The 22,964-nt window shown below is 36.9% G+C and overlaps 1 protein-coding gene across 3 annotated transcripts in view; it reads left to right on the forward strand.

The window, feature by feature from the left end:
* Nucleotides 1-22,964, forward strand: part of LOC121296837 (calcium/calmodulin-dependent protein kinase type II subunit alpha) — a 77,372-nt gene that overhangs the window by 48,713 nt on the left and 5,695 nt on the right. Inside the window, exons 5-15 of one of the 3 annotated variants that reach the window (XM_041222675.1) lie at nucleotides 3,605-3,670; nucleotides 4,116-4,188; nucleotides 6,174-6,276; nucleotides 10,307-10,390; nucleotides 12,743-12,837; nucleotides 13,066-13,188; nucleotides 13,292-13,375; nucleotides 13,775-13,817; nucleotides 19,530-19,570; nucleotides 20,641-20,673; nucleotides 21,097-21,145. In XM_041222675.1, the coding sequence (XP_041078609.1) occupies nucleotides 3,605-3,670; nucleotides 4,116-4,188; nucleotides 6,174-6,276; nucleotides 10,307-10,390; nucleotides 12,743-12,837; nucleotides 13,066-13,188; nucleotides 13,292-13,375; nucleotides 13,775-13,817; nucleotides 19,530-19,570; nucleotides 20,641-20,673; nucleotides 21,097-21,145 (794 nt within the window). Of the gene's footprint in view, nucleotides 1-3,604; nucleotides 3,671-4,115; nucleotides 4,189-6,173; nucleotides 6,277-10,306; nucleotides 10,391-12,742; nucleotides 12,838-13,065; nucleotides 13,189-13,291; nucleotides 13,376-13,774; nucleotides 13,822-19,529; nucleotides 19,571-20,640; nucleotides 20,674-21,096; nucleotides 21,146-22,964 lie in introns of all 3 variants that reach the window. The other 2 variants (XM_041222678.1, XM_041222676.1) reach the window with 2 other exon arrangements.

A 22,964-nucleotide genomic window follows, 5' to 3' on the forward strand; every position in this document is an offset into this window, starting at 1 on the left:
GCCCTTCGTATTGTAGAATGAGTGCTACAAAATATCAAGACATTTTGCACTCTTGTTTGTTATCCAGTGCTAGAAGGCTTATTTGACAGAAGTTTGAATTCCAGCAGGATAATGACCCTACGCATTCGGCAAATTCTGGAAAGGAATTTCTGAAAAAAAGGTAGACTTGTCATACAGTTATGGAATTGTCATCTCAGTCCCCAGACTTGAATCCCATGAGATGTTATGGATTGACTTGAAGGCTGCTGTTGTCAATTGCAGAACTGAAAGCTATATGCATTGAAGAATGGGCAAAAAAGACAGCAAGGTAAAGGAAGCAAAGGGTGGGCACAAAAAATACTAACGTAAGGGAGCCCAAATACTTTTGCCAAAGAATGAAGTTAATTTTTCAATGTTATTTTTCATTTTATGCATATTTTGTAATAATTTATTATAAAGCTGAATCCCTACTTTAATTTATATCTTTCAGTAGAACAATCAGAACTTTTTTTGTCGATTGATGCTTTTTTTGATAATGACACAAACTGTTTAGTTCCAGTTTATACAAAACATATTTGTCCTGTAGTAAACTATATGCATTTCTATAAATGTAAGGAATGATTAAATGTACAGTATTAAAACACTGCTCTTTAATTCACCGTTAGTTTTCTTTTTTTTTTGGTCTCATACTCGTAATGCGTTGTCACAGGCAAACGTGAAACTCGGTTTATATCACGACCCGCTTTATATCACAAATCATGCCTGCACGGCAATCGCGATATAAAGTAGGTTCATCTTTCAAATGTTTTCTTTTGTTTTTAAAACAGTTCCATTGATATTTCATATTTCAACAGTATGCTGAATTATTCACACTTTGGAGACATTAATAATCTATAAACTACTTTTGTCCTTTCTTCTCTTGAAGGCCTTCTTTAAATAATTGGCAAACTACCCAACTCTGCATTCAGACACCATTAAACAGGGCTGAGTAGCTAATTATGTTCAATTGCCAATCCTGTCCTGAACATTTTCAAGTACCAGTTCATCATTTATCTGACTATCTGAGATACATACAATCGCCTCGCTTTAGTTACAGATGCATTTTATTTGTCTGGTATGTTTCATTTATCTGCCTGTATAGAATTCAAAGGGGACATTTGCCTAACTAGGCCAGTACTATCAAATAGCCCCCTGTTTCACCCCATTGAACCCGTGTGGAGTTGGCACACTGTTGGCACAACTTGAGCTGCCCTCTTAAGCAGGAAGCTTCACACTCACCACTGATTACTCCTCTTCCTACCTCATTTGCTCTAGAGATTAGCATACATAACAAGCCCAACTCTCACACACAGCTGCTCTGGTAGTTATTAGGGAGAGAACAGATATACGGCATACATTTGTCAGGCACATATTCCACCCACTGAAAACTACACAGGGTTCTTTGACTCCCCTGGAAAGCCGAATAACACCTTCTCTGTAAATGAATATTGTTGCTGAGCAAGTACGCCCCACAATCTCTATCTTGATGGACAGGCTACCTTTCATTGAAGGAATGACACTATCAGAAATACACTATCCCTATTGTATTTTCATTTTACTAGGGTCTAATTTCCATGGTTATCTGTTCCTTCAGAATTGACTAATAAATGATTCTGTCAATCTAGCACTTGCAATGGAGACAATGCAGACAATTGAAGCATGTATGTGTCAATTAAAGACAGAGTTGTTGTCAAGTTCAAGTTTTAAGCTGGCTGACCTTACTCTATGTTTCAACATGACTATTTGTATATAACATGCACACTATTTCAACTGCACATGCACATTCAAAGGAATGGAATCTGAAGCTTATATAAAGTTAAAGGTTATATATGAGCCATAGGAGGGAAAACTGTGTAGATTCAAAATGGTTTAAGGAGGTTATGGGTTCAAAAACTTTCACATTAACAGGTCTTTTAAGACTTCATGAAATTTGCTGCAATTTCCATAGCTTAGGTAGTCTTATTATACACTATACATTCTGCAAGTGTTTTTAATGGATTGCTGAGATGGCATTCACCAGAACAAAACTGCTTTTTAAACTTCTGAAATCTAACTACACCATTTGAAAAACATTGTAAAGAAATACATGATTTTGCAGTTAGGTCATAGCTCAGGACAGCTGGTACAAAATAGCACTGACAATGTTCTATGTATGTAAGATTTGTGTGCCCCTTAAGGCTAATGTAAACACAGATCTGAATGAAGAATTTAAATGTAAACACAGATCTCATAATTTTAGCCAGAGGGAATACTGGAGGAAATGTAAGTGAACAGAATAAATATGTAATTACTTTTCGTCTGCAGAAAAATACTATTGGGAGATCATTATAAAACTAGAGTTATTACTCAGAAGAAGCCATAGTGGAACAAACAAGCACACTAAAGATTTTCTACCAGTAGATGTACATTTACCCGATGTTTCTTATACAGCAACATACTGTGCTGGTAATAAAATAAATTGTTACTGCAGTAGGGATAATGATGGACTACATGTGTGCAATACCATTATGCCACCACTGATGTGTCAAAATATGTAGTCCCACATGAAAAACGTGATTGCCGATAGCGCTGCGATTTTGCGGAATGCACCCTGTGTTGCAGAATTATTGATTTTACGTGGCAACAAGCCTTACTAGTATTCAAAAGAACAAATTCAAGTTTTTTTTAAACATTCCACAAGGTGGCGCAGTGAGATTTTTGAATACCTATGCTTTGTTTATCTTGCCCAGCCCGCTCTTAGGAAAAGCAAACGACTTATTTTAGACAATGATGTGCTGTAGCTATTAAAAGCTTGAACTAAAACGGATACATTTATTAAGAGCAAACAGCAGCTGATCATGCTGGGGAATACCCAAGACACTTGTATGAGGACCGAAGTAAACTGTTTTGCAGACTATGCAATGTAACTTCTGAAGAAACTATCAGAGCCCTGTTTCCTCTACTTCAGTGGAAAAGCAGGACTTTAAACACCTGACACACATTCCTGAGAAAATTTTTTAAATTTATTTTTTCTTTCAGTCAAGTTGATTCAGAATCAACACAATTTGAAGGAATTTGGGGGAATTGAGCAAAATACTTTCAGTATTGTTTCTAGTTGCAGTAGCTGACTTTCAAAGTATTTTTTCCTTATAGCAATAAAGGTTTAAAACTGCAAAACACCAGTATTTATTTGATCATTTATTTTACTTTTCTACCTGCTGACAGTGGTCTCACAATTTTGTTTTGGTATTAAAAGTTATAAAAAAATTCAATAAATGTTTTTGTGTATTTATTCTGCTATTTGTTTTAACATGTACGGTAATACACTTTGAAAACATCCCAGAATTCAAGAATTTCTGTTGCAGAAATCAAGGACCCTTGCTGCAGAATTTGGAAAAGATTGTCGCACTTTTCAGGGGGGATTAAATATGATAATATTCTACCACTGGCTCATACCGGTGTAGCTGCCCTTGTGGTACCATTAGCCCTGAGTGCAGAACCACTATTGTTGTGCTGGTGCATTGTCATTGAAGACCATTTGGAAGGGTGTTCGCATTCTGTAAATGCTAAATTACTGTGTTGGCTTATTTTCCTTTCTTTTTGTTAGAATAACTGGAGGAGAACTTTTTGAAGATATTGTTGCGAGGGAGTATTATAGTGAGGCTGATGCCAGGTAAGTGGTTTGTTTTGATTATTGTCATTTTTCTTACAATAAAACCTCTCCCACACAATTTCTGTGGTAGTGTCAATAATTCTGTTGTACAAGTTCCTTTACTTGAAAACACACCGCCTATATATTTTAAATGTGATCACTTGTAGTAGTATCTACCGTTTATATATATTTTATTATCCTTATCACTTCAATCACAGGGACAAAAAAAAGCATACAAAAGCAGAAACTCTACAGCAGTCTGTCAACGGATACAATAATGTCAGCAATGGCATTAAAACCTAGCTACAGTAGAGCAGTCTGAAAACATTCATACTTTCTTATATTTAAACACTTAAAAATCTTGTATTTTAATGGGCTACACCTTTTTGTTTTGTAAACAACTTTAAAAGACTAAAATGAACAGCTTTTTAACCCCAGAGGGAATTTTTTTTTTTTTTTTCCCAAGTCACTGTATTCAGCAAATCCTGGAGGCGGTTCTTCATTGTCACCAGATGGGAGTGGTCCACAGGGACCTGAAGGTATGTTTCACAGCTCAGATATAGCTAAAGAAACAATGCTTTTTCACAGTGAATAATAAAAGAGTCTGCATGGCACATCTGTGTTTTTGGCCAGCTGCTAATTCCTCAGTGGCTTGTGGTGCCGTGCATGGACGTCTTGGATTGCTTTGGGATTCGAGAAAAAAACATCTCTGTCAACATACAGCATCTTCACAACAGCTATGTGGTAGTGAGAGAAAAATCCACAAGCACCCTGAGTGGTGTGAGGACTACATATCAACCTGGAAATTGTTGTCACAATGCCTTGAACAGCTGCAGGTTTGCCTTTCTTGCCATCCCTTCTGTTGTACCTCCATATGGCATTTTGAAAGACAGTTAGTTCTACAATGCTGGATATCTGACCAGTTTTATTATTTTATTCAATTTGAAATGTCAAATTTAAATGTAGCCTCACCCACTTACTGAAGAGAACTATATATCAACGAACGAGATTTAATCAGGGGCCAGTTATATTTTGTCTCAGTAACCACAGTTTATATCAAATAATGATCTTCCTTCCTAAAGATTTAGATATAAAACTACAGGATACAACTTTAGAGCACAAACTCAAGCAGGAGATTGATTACAGTATTGTGTTATCCCAATAAGACTCCCTCAGTCATACAAAATAATAAATGAAATATTTTTGCTAACAATCCTGTTCAAGCTATTGTAAAGGTTTAAGTTAAGACTTTATGCTTCTGAAAAGTATTGACTTGAAAAAGTTATTCCAGTAGAAAATTCTTCCCAAAAAATAAATGTCTTTTGATGAAAACAGGTGGCAGGAGAATTCCTTTGAAAAACCTTCCTTTGAAAAACATGATGGCATAGTTAATAGAGCTAAGGATTTATGAACTTGTATTAGCTTTGGGTTATGAGGCTAAAGGCACAGCCATTATTAGATATTGCATGCAATATGTTGCATAGCAACCAAAACTGTTATTGGAAAAGAAATGAGGTAAATAAAGATCTCCTGGTAATAATTTCCCATGCAAATTAACCACTAAACTTGGACAATGCTTTGCTTTTTAATATGCTTTCCCTCTTACTCTCCCTGTGTACCAGTCTTTTACATGCTGATACCACAATACACTTTTATAGGTGTAGCTTCGTACTATGCAGATGACAAAGAGGGACCATATTTAAGTTATGCTGGCTTGCATGTTTATAGTCAGTACTGTAAAAAACAGTGTATAAGTTACACCAGTGTATAAGTCGCCTAACCCTAACACCCTCCCACCCCCGCCCCGCCCCCTTTGTGAGACAACAAGTTCAGGAAAAAGCCTATAGGTCACATCAGTGTGTAAGTCGCTAGAAAATAGACTTATACTAAGGTTTTTACAGTAATTGTAAGTTCGCTTTACCAATTTTTGGTATTGTAGCAAAAAAAGCAGATTTTATTAAGGTTTATAAAACCTTAATAAAATAAATATCCTATTGTGGGATTAACTGTTCAGCAAATATGCATTCCATTTTACCAGAGAAGGGTCTGATTTCCTATATGCCTTTAAGTGTTATAAATTACTTTACAGTTAACTGTGATTCTTAATTAAAACAAAAGAAAACAAACATATCCACACTAGGGGTTCAGTTTTTAATTCACAGTTTGATAATTTCATCATTTTACTTGCAGGGGAATTTTTTACATTACGAAGTAAAGACAGCATAATCCCAGTTGGCTCAAAATAGTTATTACACCTTAAAACAGGAGGAGAAAATCATTGTCTGTTTTGCTTTATTTTGTTTGTATATTTTAAATCATGAAGTCATTCTCAGCCAAAATACAATGTATAATAAGTTAATATGTAAGGTTGACCCTGTCTCTTATATAAGAGTGTCATCTCGCTGTCCTCTTGCCCAACCAAAGAGCTCTCTCCTATATGACCAGAGACATGGTCAGTTGTACATATTAGATCTGCAGTATGCATGTAATTAATCCCTTTTGCTGTTCTCTTTTTCCTGCAAAGCCTGAAAACCTGCTGTTAGCATCCAAGTCGAAGGGAGCGGCGGTGAAGCTGGCTGACTTTGGCCTGGCAATTGAAGTGGAAGGAGACCAGCAGGCTTGGTTTGGTAAGAACAGCAAGCACCGCTGCAAAGATCCACAATGCAAAAGAACTACAGAAACAATCACAGCCTTCCCTTTATAAATCACATGTGTTTAGACATGCCTCCCACTCAGTAAAACATAGACTGACAACATGCTCTCTTCAAGCTTTCATCCCCCCTTTTTTAATTGAAGGGATCGATATCAATTGACTGTACACATCTCTGAATTCCTTGCAGCTGACACTGCTTTGCACATAACCGGGTAAGACCAGATTTTATAACGCTTTATGAGTGTGAAGTTCTCTGTAGCTCTTTTAAACTGGGTTTACACTGCACACTTTTTGCAGTCAGGAGACACAGCGCCACTCACACTTAACGATTGAGGTACGATTTATCACTGTAGATTAGGGATTGCAAGCTACACACACTACATGAGATATCTTGTCGCGGACTGCTCCTATTTTCATTGCAGAATCATAGACATCATTTGGGAGAATCGTGGACTCAAACGACGAGGTGATTGCTGTTGTCTGTGTATTGTTTTGCACCGAAAAAAGAAGAAAACACACAATTGGTTTAATAGGTTTGCTATTGCTAATTTCATACTCTGCAATTTCCAGCATGAGAATTTAAACTCCAGGGCCACAGACTGCACAAATGTTAAATATTGTGATAAAAAAAAATAATAATAACAATAATAATAATAATAATAAAAAAGTTTATAACAGTTATATCATTATATCACTGTCAATATTTATTTCCTTGACATCTGTGCTCTGAACCAACTCGAGTCGAGGTGCATCCAAAATAATAAAATCCAATCTGTTCAAAAAGCGCAACACTTGCTCGTTGTACAAAATATTTATTATATTAAAAGATTGTCCGTCAAGTGATCTTCATCAGAATACCAAATTCTGATAACTAATTTGAAGACTTTTAAACTAATAAATATTTTGTACTACGAGCGAGTGTTGCCCTTTTGAACAGACTAGAATACAACTTTAAAACAAGTTTGTTATAGGTTTAAATATGCAACAACGTAATCTACATTCTCTCTATTTCTCTCACACACACACGGGCAGCCCTCCTCATATTTTGATAAAATTAGCAATACAAGCATAGGGGTTTGAAAGGGATATCGAACAATATGAGTGACTGTAGAAATTGATTGCCATGAGATCACACACAGTGTCTGCTTCGACGTTAACAAGTTATAACAATTATTTACTTACCAGGTACCTGAAGTTCCAAAGCAATTTTCCTATATCTTTGTTCCTTGAATGAGCGATCATAATAGGAAATGTCACTTATGTCAAAGAGAAACGGGTGTTCCTGCCACATCTCCACCATCCTTTCCTCAATTTCAGGGCTCCACATTTTGCGGGGTGCAACCTTTCTTTTCATCGCTATTTTTGCTAGCTTGTCCTATTGGCTGCTGCCAGCATTTGTCAAGAAATCAGCCCGTAGCCCCTCACACACTTCACGAATTGCTTTGTCGGGGACTAAAGTTTTCTGACATGTTAGAGATTTGTTGGGATGTCATAAGAGCATCGGGAGATCACAGAAGCCATTAACAGGGCATTGTAGACCCTCTCACATCGACCATTTTGTCTCCGACAACCTCAATTTGTCCCAGATTTTAAGAAACTAGTCTCCGATTCCTCAGCTTGCAGTGCAAGCCCGGCATTACCAAGACTTGAGTTAGTGTGGATGTTTAAAAAAAACTTGCATGCTGTACTAATCCTTTAATCTAAAGTACAAAATCTGAATAGATCTCACACTGACAGTAACTACTGCTATATCATCAATACCAGATTTCCTGTTGTGCTGTGTGTATGGTCCAGTAACAGGACTACACTTGGTTGTGTTGGGTAATAACCACGATTAGACTTCCCCATTGCCCTGCTCACTGGTAAGGTTGTACTCTCCCTGATGGGATGGGGGTACTCAATCTCCCTCTGGTTGCTGGAATAAGCCAGCTCATTCTCTCTTAAGTTATCCCCAGATACATACCGTATGGTATACCCCTTATCAATGTTTGCCACTATACATTCAGGTCATTTTGCAGTTTTCCTGTGTTTTAAGCGTGGTTATATTTGGCATTGACCATGGTTTACCATGGCATGTCTTTAACTATGCTTTATTACACTTTGCTATACTTTTACTATGGGAAACTTTTATAAGGGATCTGCTTGCTTGCTAATAAGGCAGTTATTCTACCTGCGTGCTTATAACGCTGTGATTTGGGTGAGATAATTGTGTCCTTATTCTAAGTTTCAGTCTGAAAAGAATTGTGAAGCCGTCCTCCACACACATTTACATTTGGCATTTCAACCTTAAAGAAATGTGATTTAGGGATTGTTTTGTTCACTAAGTCAATAAGAAATGCACTCAGTTCCATTATTATGGACTGTTATGTGTCATAAGCACATCACCTGCTGTGAATTCCCAACATATATCTCCTTTTATGTTTTGCCCAGGTCGGTGTACTTGCATTGTTTATGATTGGTGCCATAAGGTATGTGAGGTTACTGTACCTGGTGACTTTTGACATCCCCTGCCAGGTTGCAACCCATAATGTTGACCTTAACAATCATCAGCTCAATTTACAGTATAATTGTAACAGCTGATGGCTCAACAGCAAGACCTTCACAACTACTCTGAGATCTTTTAGCTGTTAAATTGATTGTAACAGCTGGTCCTGACATTTACTTGATTTAGCGGAACACGGCAATGCATAAAGAATGAGAGTATTAAACAAATACTTGCCACTCCTGACATGTGTTTGAAATTTTGAAGGCCAAGCTGTAGATTATTATTATTATTATTATTATTATTATTATTATTATTATTATTATTATTATTATTATTAGTAATAGTAGTAGCAGTGTGACTCCTGAGTCATCCATAGCTGCACTGTACCCAGGTTATCAGAAACCAATTTATGGGGCATGTTACATTAAATAAATCAACACATAAATGTAGTCTGAAAGCAGCATTTGGCAATATAGAGTTATTTGTATGTGTAAATCCCATCTCAGCTGGTGGTAGCTGAACCAAACTTGCTCTTGATATATTATTCTTGCTTATATTACATTCTGTAAATTGGATTTCTTATTAAAACTGGATGCCTCATACCAATGGCTAAAGAAATACTGACACAGGATTACTGACACAGTGATCAATAATGCCTCTATAATAGCAGCCATGCCTCTAAAGCTTGCTGTGCAGGAGCCAGGCACAATCTTTGGCTTAGCATGCCTGAAACAATTTTTACTTTTTACTGGTAGTTGTATTGCAGGGTCGGTAAGTAGTATTAAAAAAAAAAAAAAAAAAAAAAAAAAGTAATTTTAAAATAGCTGTCATTTTATGTTATTTGCAATGATTCTGAGTTCTTATTCTTACTCTAATATTATTATACATATTTTGAATCTATAAAACAACTCATATTTTAGAATCACTTGAGACAAAATGCAATGAAAAGGCTTCTGAATATATTCATTATTTAATAAGACATCATACATTCCACTAGGTATATTTTAACAATGATCATTTTAGCGACATTTAATAGATATGTGAAATCAAATAGAACACTTGCGTTTAAAGATCAGTTTTAGATAGGCTTTGTATACTGTATGTAGCAGGCTACTGATTCCTGTTTTCAATGATCTAATAATATCATGTTGCAATAAAATTGTGTTAGGGATCGTAATTGTGTGGCACTAAGTCAATAACTAATTCTGGAAAAAGGTTAAATACCACTGTTGAAACAGTGATGTGTGCTGTTTTATAATAATGCTTATCTATCGCCTAGCCCTAGTTATATTAGCTATGGTGTCAGACATATGCTTTGCTACATAATGTTGATAACTTCCAGCATAGTGTGATTTAGTCAATACTACATTTCCTTTGAAAAGACGGCTCTGATAAAAGTACTATTGATCTGCAGAAAATGTATGATTTATGATGAGCTAATCATTTCCTGAGGTCTGTTTTTTGGGTTTGCAAGGAAATCAAATCATTTCAAATGGCCCTTTGCTTCCTTTCACTGCAGGCTTTGCTGGAACCCCTGGCTACCTGTCTCCGGAGGTCCTGAGAAAAGACCCTTATGGAAAACCAGTTGATCTGTGGGCCTGTGGTAAGTATCTGCCCCTGTACTGGTCTCATGGTCCTGTTTCATATTTCTCCAGCTGTCCATAGAGTAAAGGCACTGCCATATGGAGTACAGGGTGAATCATGCCATCAGAACCTTGTCAGTCCAAATTCCAGTTGCGCTCAGTTGCTGGTCTTGCCTGGATCACCCCAGAGAGCATTACTGTACATTAGTCTTTGCACTCAAGTGGCTTACAGAAAGACCATTGTCTAGGATTGGTTTGAATCATTGCACCACAGTGACCCCTGCTGGTCAGGTGCCAGACTGGTCAGACTGAACTGTCTCTTTCAGGGTTCAGTAACTTGGCACTATCCTCTGCTTAGGTTTGCTGGGTGAAAGAGGTGATTGCCTTGATAGTCTGCTCAGTCCTCCTAAACTGGTGTGGGTTACAGTACTGAGGTGAGGTTCTAACTGGCTGTGAAGCAATGATGAATTTATTCTGTTGTTTTTGAACATTACCCCAGCAATGGCATCCCTGCAGGCAAATAGAAGGTACTTATCACCTATAGGTATTAGTTGCAATGGTATACACACTTTTGAGTCATGAAATTAACCATCTGAGATGTTTGGTACACGTTTTGTTTTTCTTTCACAAAAATGGTGCAAATTGTATTTTGGCATGATCATCCTGGTTAAACATGGACAGCAATAACAATTTAAGTGCCAATTTGATTGCTAATTTATTACATTCAAAACAGATGTACATATATAAATATGTTTTTCTCTGAGTTAATTGGTAATTCCCTCCTTGGTTACATAAACATGAATTCTGATTGCCTTGAAAATGTGCATTCATTCTCTTCACAAATCCAAGATCATGATGTTTGTTTATAACATCTACTGAGTTGTATTGTATGTGGCATATTTGATATGCATGTGGGAGGGAGTGTGGGTGTGTGTGTGTGGGTGGAGAGATCCTAGTTAATAGTGTCTTGACATGACATTCATTTTCATTTATGGCACGTTCTACAGAAACTTTTTTTTTTCTCTCTCTCTCTCTCTCTCTCTCTCTCTCTCTCTCTCTCTCTCTCTCTCTCTCTCTCTCTCTTCTATAATATATATATATATTATATCTATATATATATATATATATATATATATATATATATAGTATATTATAATAAACTCGGGGAAATAACCCATCTTTATTTGAGCTCTGGGGAAATATGGGCCAGATGCATATAGCGTATATGAACATTGATTTGGCTTTCAATATCAGTAGGATGACAATGAATACAGTAGACAGTGGCTGTGTGCAGTCAATTTAACATGTAATGCTTGTGTTCTTGGAACATAAAATAGAATAATAAGATTAGAGGGCGAGATAATTATGCTGCAATTATGTATCTGTTCACCCTATTTTGGACACTAGTTTCCAGGACTGTATTAGCTCAGGCCTCCTTTAATTTGTCGGAAGTTCTTCCTTGGTCATACCTCCCAAATGAATATTACAGCATTACTATACCTTTCTAAAATTTGAAACTATTCATTAAAAAAATAAATAAAACAGGACCTTGTTGGTTCAAATTCCAGCTGCACCAATATAATACACATTTCTGTCATCATCGTAACCAAATTCCTTTATTTTCTGTTGATTTACCCGCATGGGTCACAAACCCTGTTTAAATTATGGAGAGAATGGTTTATAATGCCCTTGTTGTTGTGTGCCAACACACTGAGGAGAGTGGATTTCCTTCTGTGATTAAAATTTCTTGAAAGCAAAGTGCTACTCTTTTCTTTTCAGTCCAAACCAGATCCGTGACAGAACATAAGCACAGCCCCTTGGTTGGGACATGCATAAAGAGCCCTATATGGTATTGTCCTCAAAGAGCTATTTTAAAATCTGACAGCACGTGTTAAAGAAAAAGCAGAGGTGAAGGCTTGGGGAAATATGCACTGATAGACCTTGCTAAGGGTACAGCTTCTCAGAACTCCCAGATACAATATCAGCAGGATGAAATAAGAGTTATACTTATCAGGCCAATGTTTTATTGCCTAAAGATAGTAGGGCACCACTTCACAATCACCGGCAGTTGGTTGATGTGTTATAGTCAGTTGACAAGTAAAAAAAAAAAAAAAAAAAAAATATATATATATATATATATATATATATATATATATATATATATATATATATATATATATACACACACACACAGTATATATAGCTAATATATACAGTATATATAATATATATATATATATATATATATATATATATATATATATATATATATATATATATATTCTGCTAATTCAGGTTGAAGTGAGTACTAGGTTTTTCACTCTACATTCAATTTGCACCTTTAATAATCGGTCCCTGTTGTACTTTCTAAGGTGTTATTTTATATATCCTCCTGGTTGGATATCCACCATTTTGGGATGAGGACCAGCACAGACTCTACCAGCAGATCAAGGCTGGAGCTTATGATGTGAGTAATAATTATGTAGATTACAAAACAACAACTTCATGAAAAGACAACCAATGATGACAGGATTAAATACATAACTACAAATGAAACTTTTCCATAGCAGAGTGTACATTTATGAATTCATTTCTCAAAATTGAAGCTCAAAACTAATTAGACTGTAATGTGAGACAAAACTTAAATGCAAGTGCCATCTCTTGTATAGAAGTAGTTAACTCCACTTCTTTTCAGTTCCCTTCTCCAGAGTGGGACACTGTTACCCCTGAAGCAAAGGACCTCATCAACAAAATGCTAACCATTAACCCTGCAAAGCGTATTACTGCCGCAGAGTCTCTCAAACACCCCTGGATTTCGGTATGTTTGGGGTATAACTTGGGATGATTCCCATTAGTTTATAGATCATCTCTCTTAGATGAGTTTACCCAGCTTTGAAATGTCCGTTTTTCCATCTGTGCAGCATCGCTCCACAGTGGCGTCCTGCATGCACAGACAGGAGACGGTGGAATGCTTGAAGAAGTTCAATGCAAGGAGGAAGCTCAAGGTACAATGGCAGTGTCCCTTCCTTCTTTCTTTCGATCCCTCGTTTCATAACTTTTAAGAGTTTGCATTACAACAGCAATTGCAATTCTTACTTTGTTCTAGTGTTACAGTACTTCATGAAAAATTCATAGAACAGTAACCTTCTAAACATCTTTCAGTGCTGATTCACATAGGATTCCTGGTGACGAGTGCTGCATCCTGTTTTAAATTGAGTTTTATTATGGCCTTAATTTTAAGAGGGTGTGACTTTATACAGAGCCCTGTTAAACATATACAAACAGTACATAACAAAGACCACATGTTTTATTGCTCATTGAAAATTGGAGCAAATTCATAAAGCAAGCAAAGTAGGGTTAAAATTCCAATAACCTCTTGGTTTATTTCACCATTTCTTCTTTAGGGAGCTATCCTCACTACAATGTTGGCGACAAGAAACTTTTCAGGTAAGTTCTTCTACACATGAATGCAAACACACACAGTGCTGTAATCCTTGTAGTCGTTCCCTTTTTATCCAAGATACATGCTTTGATTGCTGAAGGAATGGTTTCTGGGAGGCTTTGGAAATACATGAGCTGCTTCAAAGCAGAGATTCGTAGGCAGCAGTTTTGTGCTTTCATTACAAGCGGTAGCTGCTCTCAGCAGTTTGGGGCCTGGCAAGAGACACAGGTTAGGCCAACCAGGATCCAACTATGAAGGCCTGTCTTTGAGTCAGAGGATTTCATAACAACACAAATTAGCATTTTTCACATCCTTGAGGCAACTCCAGTTTGGCAAATTAAAAAGAGACAAGCTGATTGCAATAAACATGGGGGCCTGAACCACTTTCTCACAATGATTTTTTTGGAGTGGTAAATTTTTGGCTGGTTTCCCTGACCTTCAATTAGACTTGTTAGTGAAGCAAAATTACATAACACAGAGATATAGTATACATAATATAATATAATTCATGTTTTTTTACCATCTGTGCGTGAGTCTTTCGCTTGGGGAGGCTAGTATTCCAAACTTTTCCCCCTGCATTTATTGAACGATGTACAGTAAGATACACACACACATTTTATTTATTTATAACGTGGATGGACGTGGATTATTATTATTTTTATTACTCTGTTACCAGCGAGTCTGAACACTAAACTTCATTCATTGTGTTAAGTTTGAAAAATAGTCGGACTGACAGACACAAATAATAATTTATAGCACAAAACAGACCTTGAAACCACTCAGGTTGCTACATATATATTTGACTTTTTTTCCCCCCAACTTAAGGTGGCCAAATAAATGAAGTTTTACACAGCAATAGCTTGTACTTTAAAACATGTTATGCCTATTTAAGCAAATTAGAAAAAACCAGTAAGGATAACAAGCTGCAATGTTTTTTTAAAACCTTTAAATCCGTTAACCTGTTCTGCAGTCCTACAGTACCTACACCAATTTCAAACACCATTTCCATCACTTCACACCAATTTAAATACATTATTAATACTGACTATTACGATTCTAAACATGCACTTAATTACTATTGTACTTATAATCAAGGTGGCACTTGTTCAAACAGTCGAAGGAAGTACTCTGACTGTAGCGTCACATGCAGTTATCAAATTCTCACAAAACAGTGGTGCATTAAACAAGATGGTACGTTATCAAAATATTTTGCCACAAGTTCTGCAAAATCAGATTCGGATCAAGGTGTTTGTATAGATAACAGCAATTTGAATAAATGTAGAAATTGTGAAAAGAATGTTCCAGGCAAGGGAATGAGCAAAAGGCAGAGTTTTCGTTGGTTGCTTCCAGCAGCAGTATGGGGGGGCTCAGATCGGCGGGAAGAATTAACGTTAAACCAGCCAAGCATTTCTCATCCAATGACACTGAAATGCACCTAAATCCCGTATCTTCACTTCAGTGTTGCTTGTGATATCCCAGCTGCCTTAGCGGTCTGGAGGTTGCGTAGTAGAAAAACGAGAAGACCTTTGTTAGACCTGCTTGCGGGAAAAAAAACCTCTCATCTCATCTCTCACAAATCTTGTGAGGGTTTGGGCAATTTATTTTGGGGAGGCTTAGCCTCCCCAAGCCTCTTATATGCGTCACCTATTCATATGTGCAATAATGGTTCTTCAACAGAATTTAAAAGCGGTCCATAGCAAAAGTGCTGGTGAAAAGGCCTGTCAGTGCAACTCACTTATATTGGTGCCATCTGGATAATTTCTTTTCTCTGACTTATTTCACTAACATGATGTTAAACCAATGTTGCGTTGATAGATATATGCTGTATGCAGTGAAAACCAGCAAGGGTATACACTGCATGTTACACAGTTCTGCAGTGTTGATTTTTTAAACATCTAGACTCATGTTATAAAGAGGTTATTATTATGAAGTCATAACTGTTTATTACAAGCTAAAAGCTCAATGTTCCCATTTTCAAGCATTGTGACATTGTATTGTACATAGTAAGATTTTTTAAAATGAATAATGATCTATTATTGCTTTTTAACAACATTTGTAGTATATTTTTTGTGCTCACTCTGTTTGGAGCTGTCCTTTTTTTAGTCCCCTGTAACAAACACGATCGCGGATCACGCTGCGATTTCGCGGAATGCACCCTAGTTATTATTGATCTTACATGGCAACAAGCCTAACTAGTATTCATAAAAACAAATTCAAGTTTTTTTAAACATTCCACAAGGTGGCGCAGTGAGATTTTTGAATACCTATGCTTTGTTTATCTTGCCCAGCCTGCTCTTAGGAAAAGTAAACGACTTATTTTAGACAGTGATGTGCTGTGGTTATTAAAATCCTGAACTAAATTGGATAAATTTATTAAGATGAAACATGTGTCTGGTGGCAAAAGCCACTTAGGACATAAAACAGCAGCTGATCGTGCTGGGGAATACCTGAGACACTTGTATGAGGATGGGAGTAAACTGTTTTGCAGACCATGCAATGTCATTTCTGAAGAAACTATCAGAGACCTGTTTCCTCTACTTCAATGGGAAAGCAGTACTTTAAACACCTGACACACATTTCTGAGAAAATGGAGAAGAATTTTATTTTATTTGTTTTTTCTTTCAGTCAATTTTATTCAGAATCAACACTATTTGAAGGAATATGACATTTGGGGGATTTGAGCAAAATACTTTCAGTATTGTTTCTAATTGCAGTTGCTGACTTTCAAAGTATTTTTTCCTCATAGCAATAAAGGTTTAAAACTGCAAAACACCAGTATTTATTTGATAATTTATTTTACTTTTCTACCTTCTGACAGTGGTCTCACAATTTAGTTTTTTGTATTAATAAAAGTTATTAAAATTTTCAGTGAATGTTTGTTTTAGCATGTACTGTTATAAACTTTGAAAACAGCCCCTATATATATATATATATATATATATATATATATATATATATATATATATAATATATATATATATAAAGAAAAGATAAACAAAGAACTGGGTTGGTTTTAACTTTTAAAGGGCTACCGCAGAATTCAGTCATTTCTGTGGCAGAAATCATGGACTCTTGCTGCAGAATTTGGAAAAAATTGCCACGCTTTTTAGGGGGGACTAACTTTTATAAGTTAACATTAGAAATTGTTGACCAATTGTTGACCAATAACTGTCTCATTACAAGAATGATTTACAGAAGCATTCACCCTTTAATTAAACAGTTACAAAACCTTGTCTATGCTTTGGAATATTACTAAAGAGCCATGGCATGTTATAATATAGTTGGCTGTCCCATCTTTATTGCAGGAGATGAATCCCTGCACTCCTGCTTGAAGTTTTGACTTAAGTGGCAACACTGAGCCATACATTACTGACAGCTAATTGGCGGGATTCTTCAGTTTAATCCTGTTATGACAGCTATCTGAGCAACTTTCTCAGAGAATGGAAAGAACAGAATTGCATAGCTGAATCTCACCACAGCATGGAGAGATATAAAAGCACAATGGGTATCAATAAAGGGCTACAGAAACTAAATTGGAATATAAAAAATCTGTTGTTATTAGGATTGGCCTGTTTGTAGCAACAGTTTATCCCAGTAATTAAGGAGTTTACCATGTTTTCATAATGTAGATACCGTGGTAGGATTTTACAATGATATACCACAATACATCTTTTATAAAGAAAGGTGACTGTCACGTGAATGGCTTGGAGGGGATGTCCGACCAGAAGGTAGACGGACACAGTACTGGGGGATGAAGCGCTCATGCGCGTATTTATTATATTAAATAAAATATTTAAACAAAACAAAAACAGTTAACAAATCAAAAGGCACGTTGGCCAAAACAAACAGACAATACGAAATACAGAATCCAAAAACAGTATCGTGCGTCCAAATCCAGCATGAGCAGCAATTGTTTCTATTTATTTCTTACTCTTTGAACACCCAAACTACAGCTGTGCTTGAGCCCACTGCTTGTTAATCATTCAATCGGGCTCAGGCACATTCTGCACGTGAAGTGATTTGGCATAGAAGGCAATTAACCATTCCCTGCCTACCTAAAGCAACAGTGCCCAATTAGACACATTTTAATAATAATAATAATAATAAAACACAAATACAACAATAAACAAAATATGCACCAGGCAGGGTGTACCCCACCACTTTATCCCAATTTGAAATAATTTTGTTGCTCTTGGAGGATACAAATTAAAGTACATTATCTTTTCAAGATTGTCTACTGTCCTACCTTGGATATACTTTAAGAGCCTGATAACTAAGACTGTATAATAAAAACATTGCCCAAAGGCATCTTAATTACTCAGTGCAACAGAGCTGTGAGGGCCTCATGCTGTGGGAAATGTGGGCATGTATCGGAGCTTTATTACACTAAAATATGAATATGAATTAAGATCTAAATGTATGTTTTTGTGCTGTGATCATTTCCTCAAGTATACAGCATTGTTGCAAATGACTGATTGTGTGCTTGTCATCTTTGGAAAGATGTTTTAATGTTCAGAGCACACAAGAATATAACTGCACATGGAAGAGTGATAAAGACGCTCAGGAAGAACTTATTGACTATACATGGTGTGGTAGAGGTTCATTATAGCCTGGTATCTAATAGAGGAGGAGCATGAGATTCTGTACTGTACATAATGTCGAACAATGGATTTCTAGTCACACTATATTTAGCACAAATGTAATTATACAGTAATACCTTCTTTGTGACTCTGTTGTATTGGTCTGTTTAGAATAGATGTTTTGTTCTAAGCCAATGGTGGCTCTTCTAAGTTAGGCACAAGCATGTTGTAAACAATAAGTGGCATCTGAGCTAAAATGGGTAAATAATGTCAACATAAATAACCCGCCCTTAATACCTCTGCCATAACTGTGTTCCACTGAACCAGAAAAGCACACACAGGGATTTAGAACCAGCTTACTGTTCTATTTATACCCCCTCTACAGACTAATGGGGCAAATGTGAGTTGCCCTTGCTTATCATTAGCTCCTTGAATTACACAGTGGCCTGGATCGAGGGGATGCCCCACCATCAGGCATGATAAGCCTCTGGACTGAAACCAAGCCCCAGAGACTGAGGGTCACCTGACTATCATGCTGTCAATAGGGTCACTTCTGCTGCCAGAACGAGGACCATATGACCCAATAGGTTGGTCTAAAATTCTCTGATAAAAATAAAAATAAACTAGCTCTTTGAAGTGAGATATAAAACAAACAAACCAGAACCATAAGGATACAGCAGTTAGCTGAACTGGGCAATATAGTATAGCACAGTTAACCAATTACAGAGTAACTACTGGAATATTCCTTACTGATGCATTTATTTAGTCTCCTGTCAGGCAGTTCTGGGGTCTCTGGTTTTACTTTCTTCTTTGGTCTCTTTTCAGCTTCTGAAGGCTGAAGCAGGAGGTCTCTTGTGTGTTTTTTTTGCCGGACAAGCAATTTTGAATTTCTTAAACAAATATTACAAACAGAAAACTAACACTGGAAATACGCATATATTTCAGCACAATTATTGGCAGTTTCTTTAATAATAATTTGACTACAAAAGCCTACAACATTTCAGACCTCTGGATTTCTTTGGATTTCTGCCAGTTCAATGCTGAGTTACTTTGGTTCCATAACAATGCCATTTGCTTTCCTGTTTTGGGGGTTTATTCCCTTCCTGGTCTCACTAATTTTCCTTATTTTCTGTTCAGGAAATAAGAGTGGGGCTAACAAGAAGAACGATGGGGTGAAGGTATGGAGGAACTGTTTATTAATGCTTTCAGAATCTGTGTGGTGGTCCTCGGTCACTGTGCAGGTGGCTACATATCTCATACTCAGGGCTCAAAACAATAAACATACAAACAATCCAAGTATCATTCTTTTATTTGACATTTAAGATTGAAGCAAGAAATCATTTTCAGTGTCAGAATTTGGAAAAATATAACTGCAAAAACAAACACCTGTTTGCCTGAGAAGTTTATTTAGTTTTACCTTTAAACAAACTTTATCTGCTTGAATTTAAGGCTTTGCTGAAATTGTGGCACAATATAAATTTCCACAGTACTGGAAAGGCATGTAATATGTACTAAAACAACCAATACTAAGTGTGGTATGGATTTAGTTTTTACGATTCTGTAATCCACAAAGTCCTTAATATTGAGATATGTATAGGATCATTCCTGCACAGTAAATACAGTTAAACTGTATATTCATTTTGCAGTATGTTTATGTAATATCACATTTTTCAATTTCAGTGGAACCTTGAGTCCTTAATCCTGAAAAGCTGGCCTGGCAGACTGTTGTAGTCAGAGGTCTAAAGCTCAGCATGCAATGTGAAAACCAATAGCCACATTGGATATTTAGCGCTACTCGCATTGTCTTTGGCATGTTTAATCTCAGACACTTTAATTTTAGTGCTGGGATATCCTGTGCAACTCAAAAACAAACTATGGCTTTCAAGCAGCCCCAGTGATACTAACAGCCAAACCATAAACTCTGAGCATAAAGGAATCTATTCAGGGAATTGTGGGAATTCCCGTAGAAGCGCTTGTGACAAGACAAACAAAACATGTCACAGCAGCATGTTCTCTGATTAAAAGCAATTCCTCTTTGGGCAGGGCACCAGTTTGTTTGTTTGTTTTTTGCTCTAATGAGAGCCACAGACAGACAGATACACACACACACACACACACACACACACACACACACACACACACCAGAAACACAATGGAGCTCTCCGGCTCTGCTGTCTCCCATGTCCTCCTCTCCGTCTCCATTACCTTCTACCTGTTCCTGTCTAACTTATTCTCGTTTCTCTTCCAGAAAAGGAAGTCCAGTTCCAGCGTCCAGCTCATGGTGAGTGTGCTATTCCCTCTTGACAGTGTGTGGTGGCTTGCACCACAGAGGAGTGAGGATTTTCTTCTAAGTCACAACTATTGCAAAATGCAATACAATTCAAATGGAGCTGGACTTTCTTTTTTATAACATTCCATTTTAATGTAATGTTTGTTCATTTATACCACATTTATAAATTCACACTAAGGAACTTTTTTTCCCAAGCAAAACTTACAGAATAAAAAGGGGCTGTGTTCCGTTTGTTTTTGAGGTGCAATTTTTTTTTGTGTGTTTTTTATTTCCTTTGGGGAAAAAAATGCTCTCCGCATTTTGCTTTCACAAAGGATGAGTGAATTCAGCCCTCGGGTTTGCTGTGGTATAATTAACATGTTTGTTTAAAGCAGAACAAAGGAGAGACTAATTGTGCTCATATTTTCTTTCCAGGAATCCTCTGAAAGCACTAACACCACCATTGAGGATGAGGATACCCGAGGTAGTGAACCGTTTCATAGACTGTTAAGCAACAGTATTTTCAAAGTATTTATTTTCATTATGTTTCCATTTTGAACCAAGACAGTCCATCAGTTTGAGACACAGTTTGGACAAACAACTGATTGCAGTATTTTTATCATTAGCGCTGTCGGCAGTTAATTTGCAAATTACACGATGATTACAATCTTACAATCCTGGACCTGCTTGCAGACTGTGGAACAGGTCTGGTAACAGCTTCTCACATGATCCACAACAGAACACTTTAGAGGTGCCTCAGATCCTTACACAATACACTATAATACAATATCATTTGTTTTTATATAGCGCCTTTCATACATTGGAGATAGATAGAGAGAACGTAAGAGAACACCGGGATAGCTGAAGCTTGGGTGCTATATTTTGTTTGTTTTCAGGCCCACTCCCCTCATGTAGACTGCCTGCTGAGGGTGGCATGGCAGAAAACCAATGGCCAAAATAAACAAAACATGAAACAAAACAAATTAACAAGTATCACACTGTTGCGAACCAGCGTGAATAGCAATTGTTATTGACTTTTACTGCTCTCTCTCTCTTTCTCTCTCTCTCTATTCAGGCTGGGCAACACACATTCACTGAACTCCAACACACTCTCTCCAAACACACACTCCTTTGTTTTTATACCATGCGGCCAGGGGCTTGATTGATTCCATCATCTAATCAGCACCTGGCCACATTCCACACTTTTCCATTCAAACTTCAATCACTCAATTAATCAAACAATGAACAATGAAACAATGCCATGTGGCTGTGCAAGGCTGGCCATCTTGATTCCAGCTGATTTTTACCAAGATGGCTGCCAGCCACCAAACTCTTTTACTCATGTGTGCACACCCACACACCCGTGACCCCATGTGCAGAGCCTCTACTCTGTCACATATCCTCCCCCTTGTGTTTACACACATGGCCATCCCACTGCTGCCAACAAATTTGTAAAAGGTGCCTTTCTAAGGGTTGTGGGATTTCAATGGGTGTGATAATGTTAAATAACTGTCTCTGTGTCCTTGCCCAGTGAATTTACACAACCCTTAGAAAGGACCCTTTCAAACACCAATAGAGACAAAGTGGAATGAAGGAATAGATGTAATCAGAGCCAAGTTCCTTAGAAGCCTTATAGGTCAGAAGGAGAACTTTAAACTAAATTCTCTGTTGAACAGGCAGCCAATGTTCTACCTGATGTAGAAGCCAATACCAGAAGGGATGACTACTGTCTTCATACAGGATCCTTTCAATACCTTATTCAGACCTACTATTCGTAGTGTTGACTGTGTTGTTGGAGTAACTGTAAACTGTAGATAGAGCATTACCTCAAGCTTCACCTCAAACATCAGATTTGCCCATGTTCCAGACATGAGAATTTGATGTGGAAAATCAATGCTTCTTTCTGGCTTGTAAATGCACATTAATATGAAATGTGCTTGATATGAGTACAGACTCAAAATGATGGGAAGGGCTCTCTATTTCTCAAAAGCACTGACTTTTCACATCCATACACACCAACACACCTACATACATTTACCTCATCTTTAATTTAAAAGGGTACTTTTTAAATATCTTGCCTGTTAACAACAAGATTATTAACTGGTTGATTAATATATGGACTAATTAAAGTGTGCTGTGATGGTCTGATACAATAGTGCTATTGGGTTATTGGTTAATACAGCAAGTTGTTTTGTTGTTTTCATGTCTGCTCTCAAAGATAATTTTTTTGCTCTCAGTCGGGTTTCCAAAGTGGCATGTTCCTCCGACTTCCGGTGTATATTTAGCTACGTAAATATAAAACA

This window comes from Polyodon spathula, chromosome 22 (genome assembly GCF_017654505.1).
Source record: "Polyodon spathula isolate WHYD16114869_AA chromosome 22, ASM1765450v1, whole genome shotgun sequence".
Classification (NCBI taxonomy): domain Eukaryota; kingdom Metazoa; phylum Chordata; class Actinopteri; order Acipenseriformes; family Polyodontidae; genus Polyodon; species Polyodon spathula.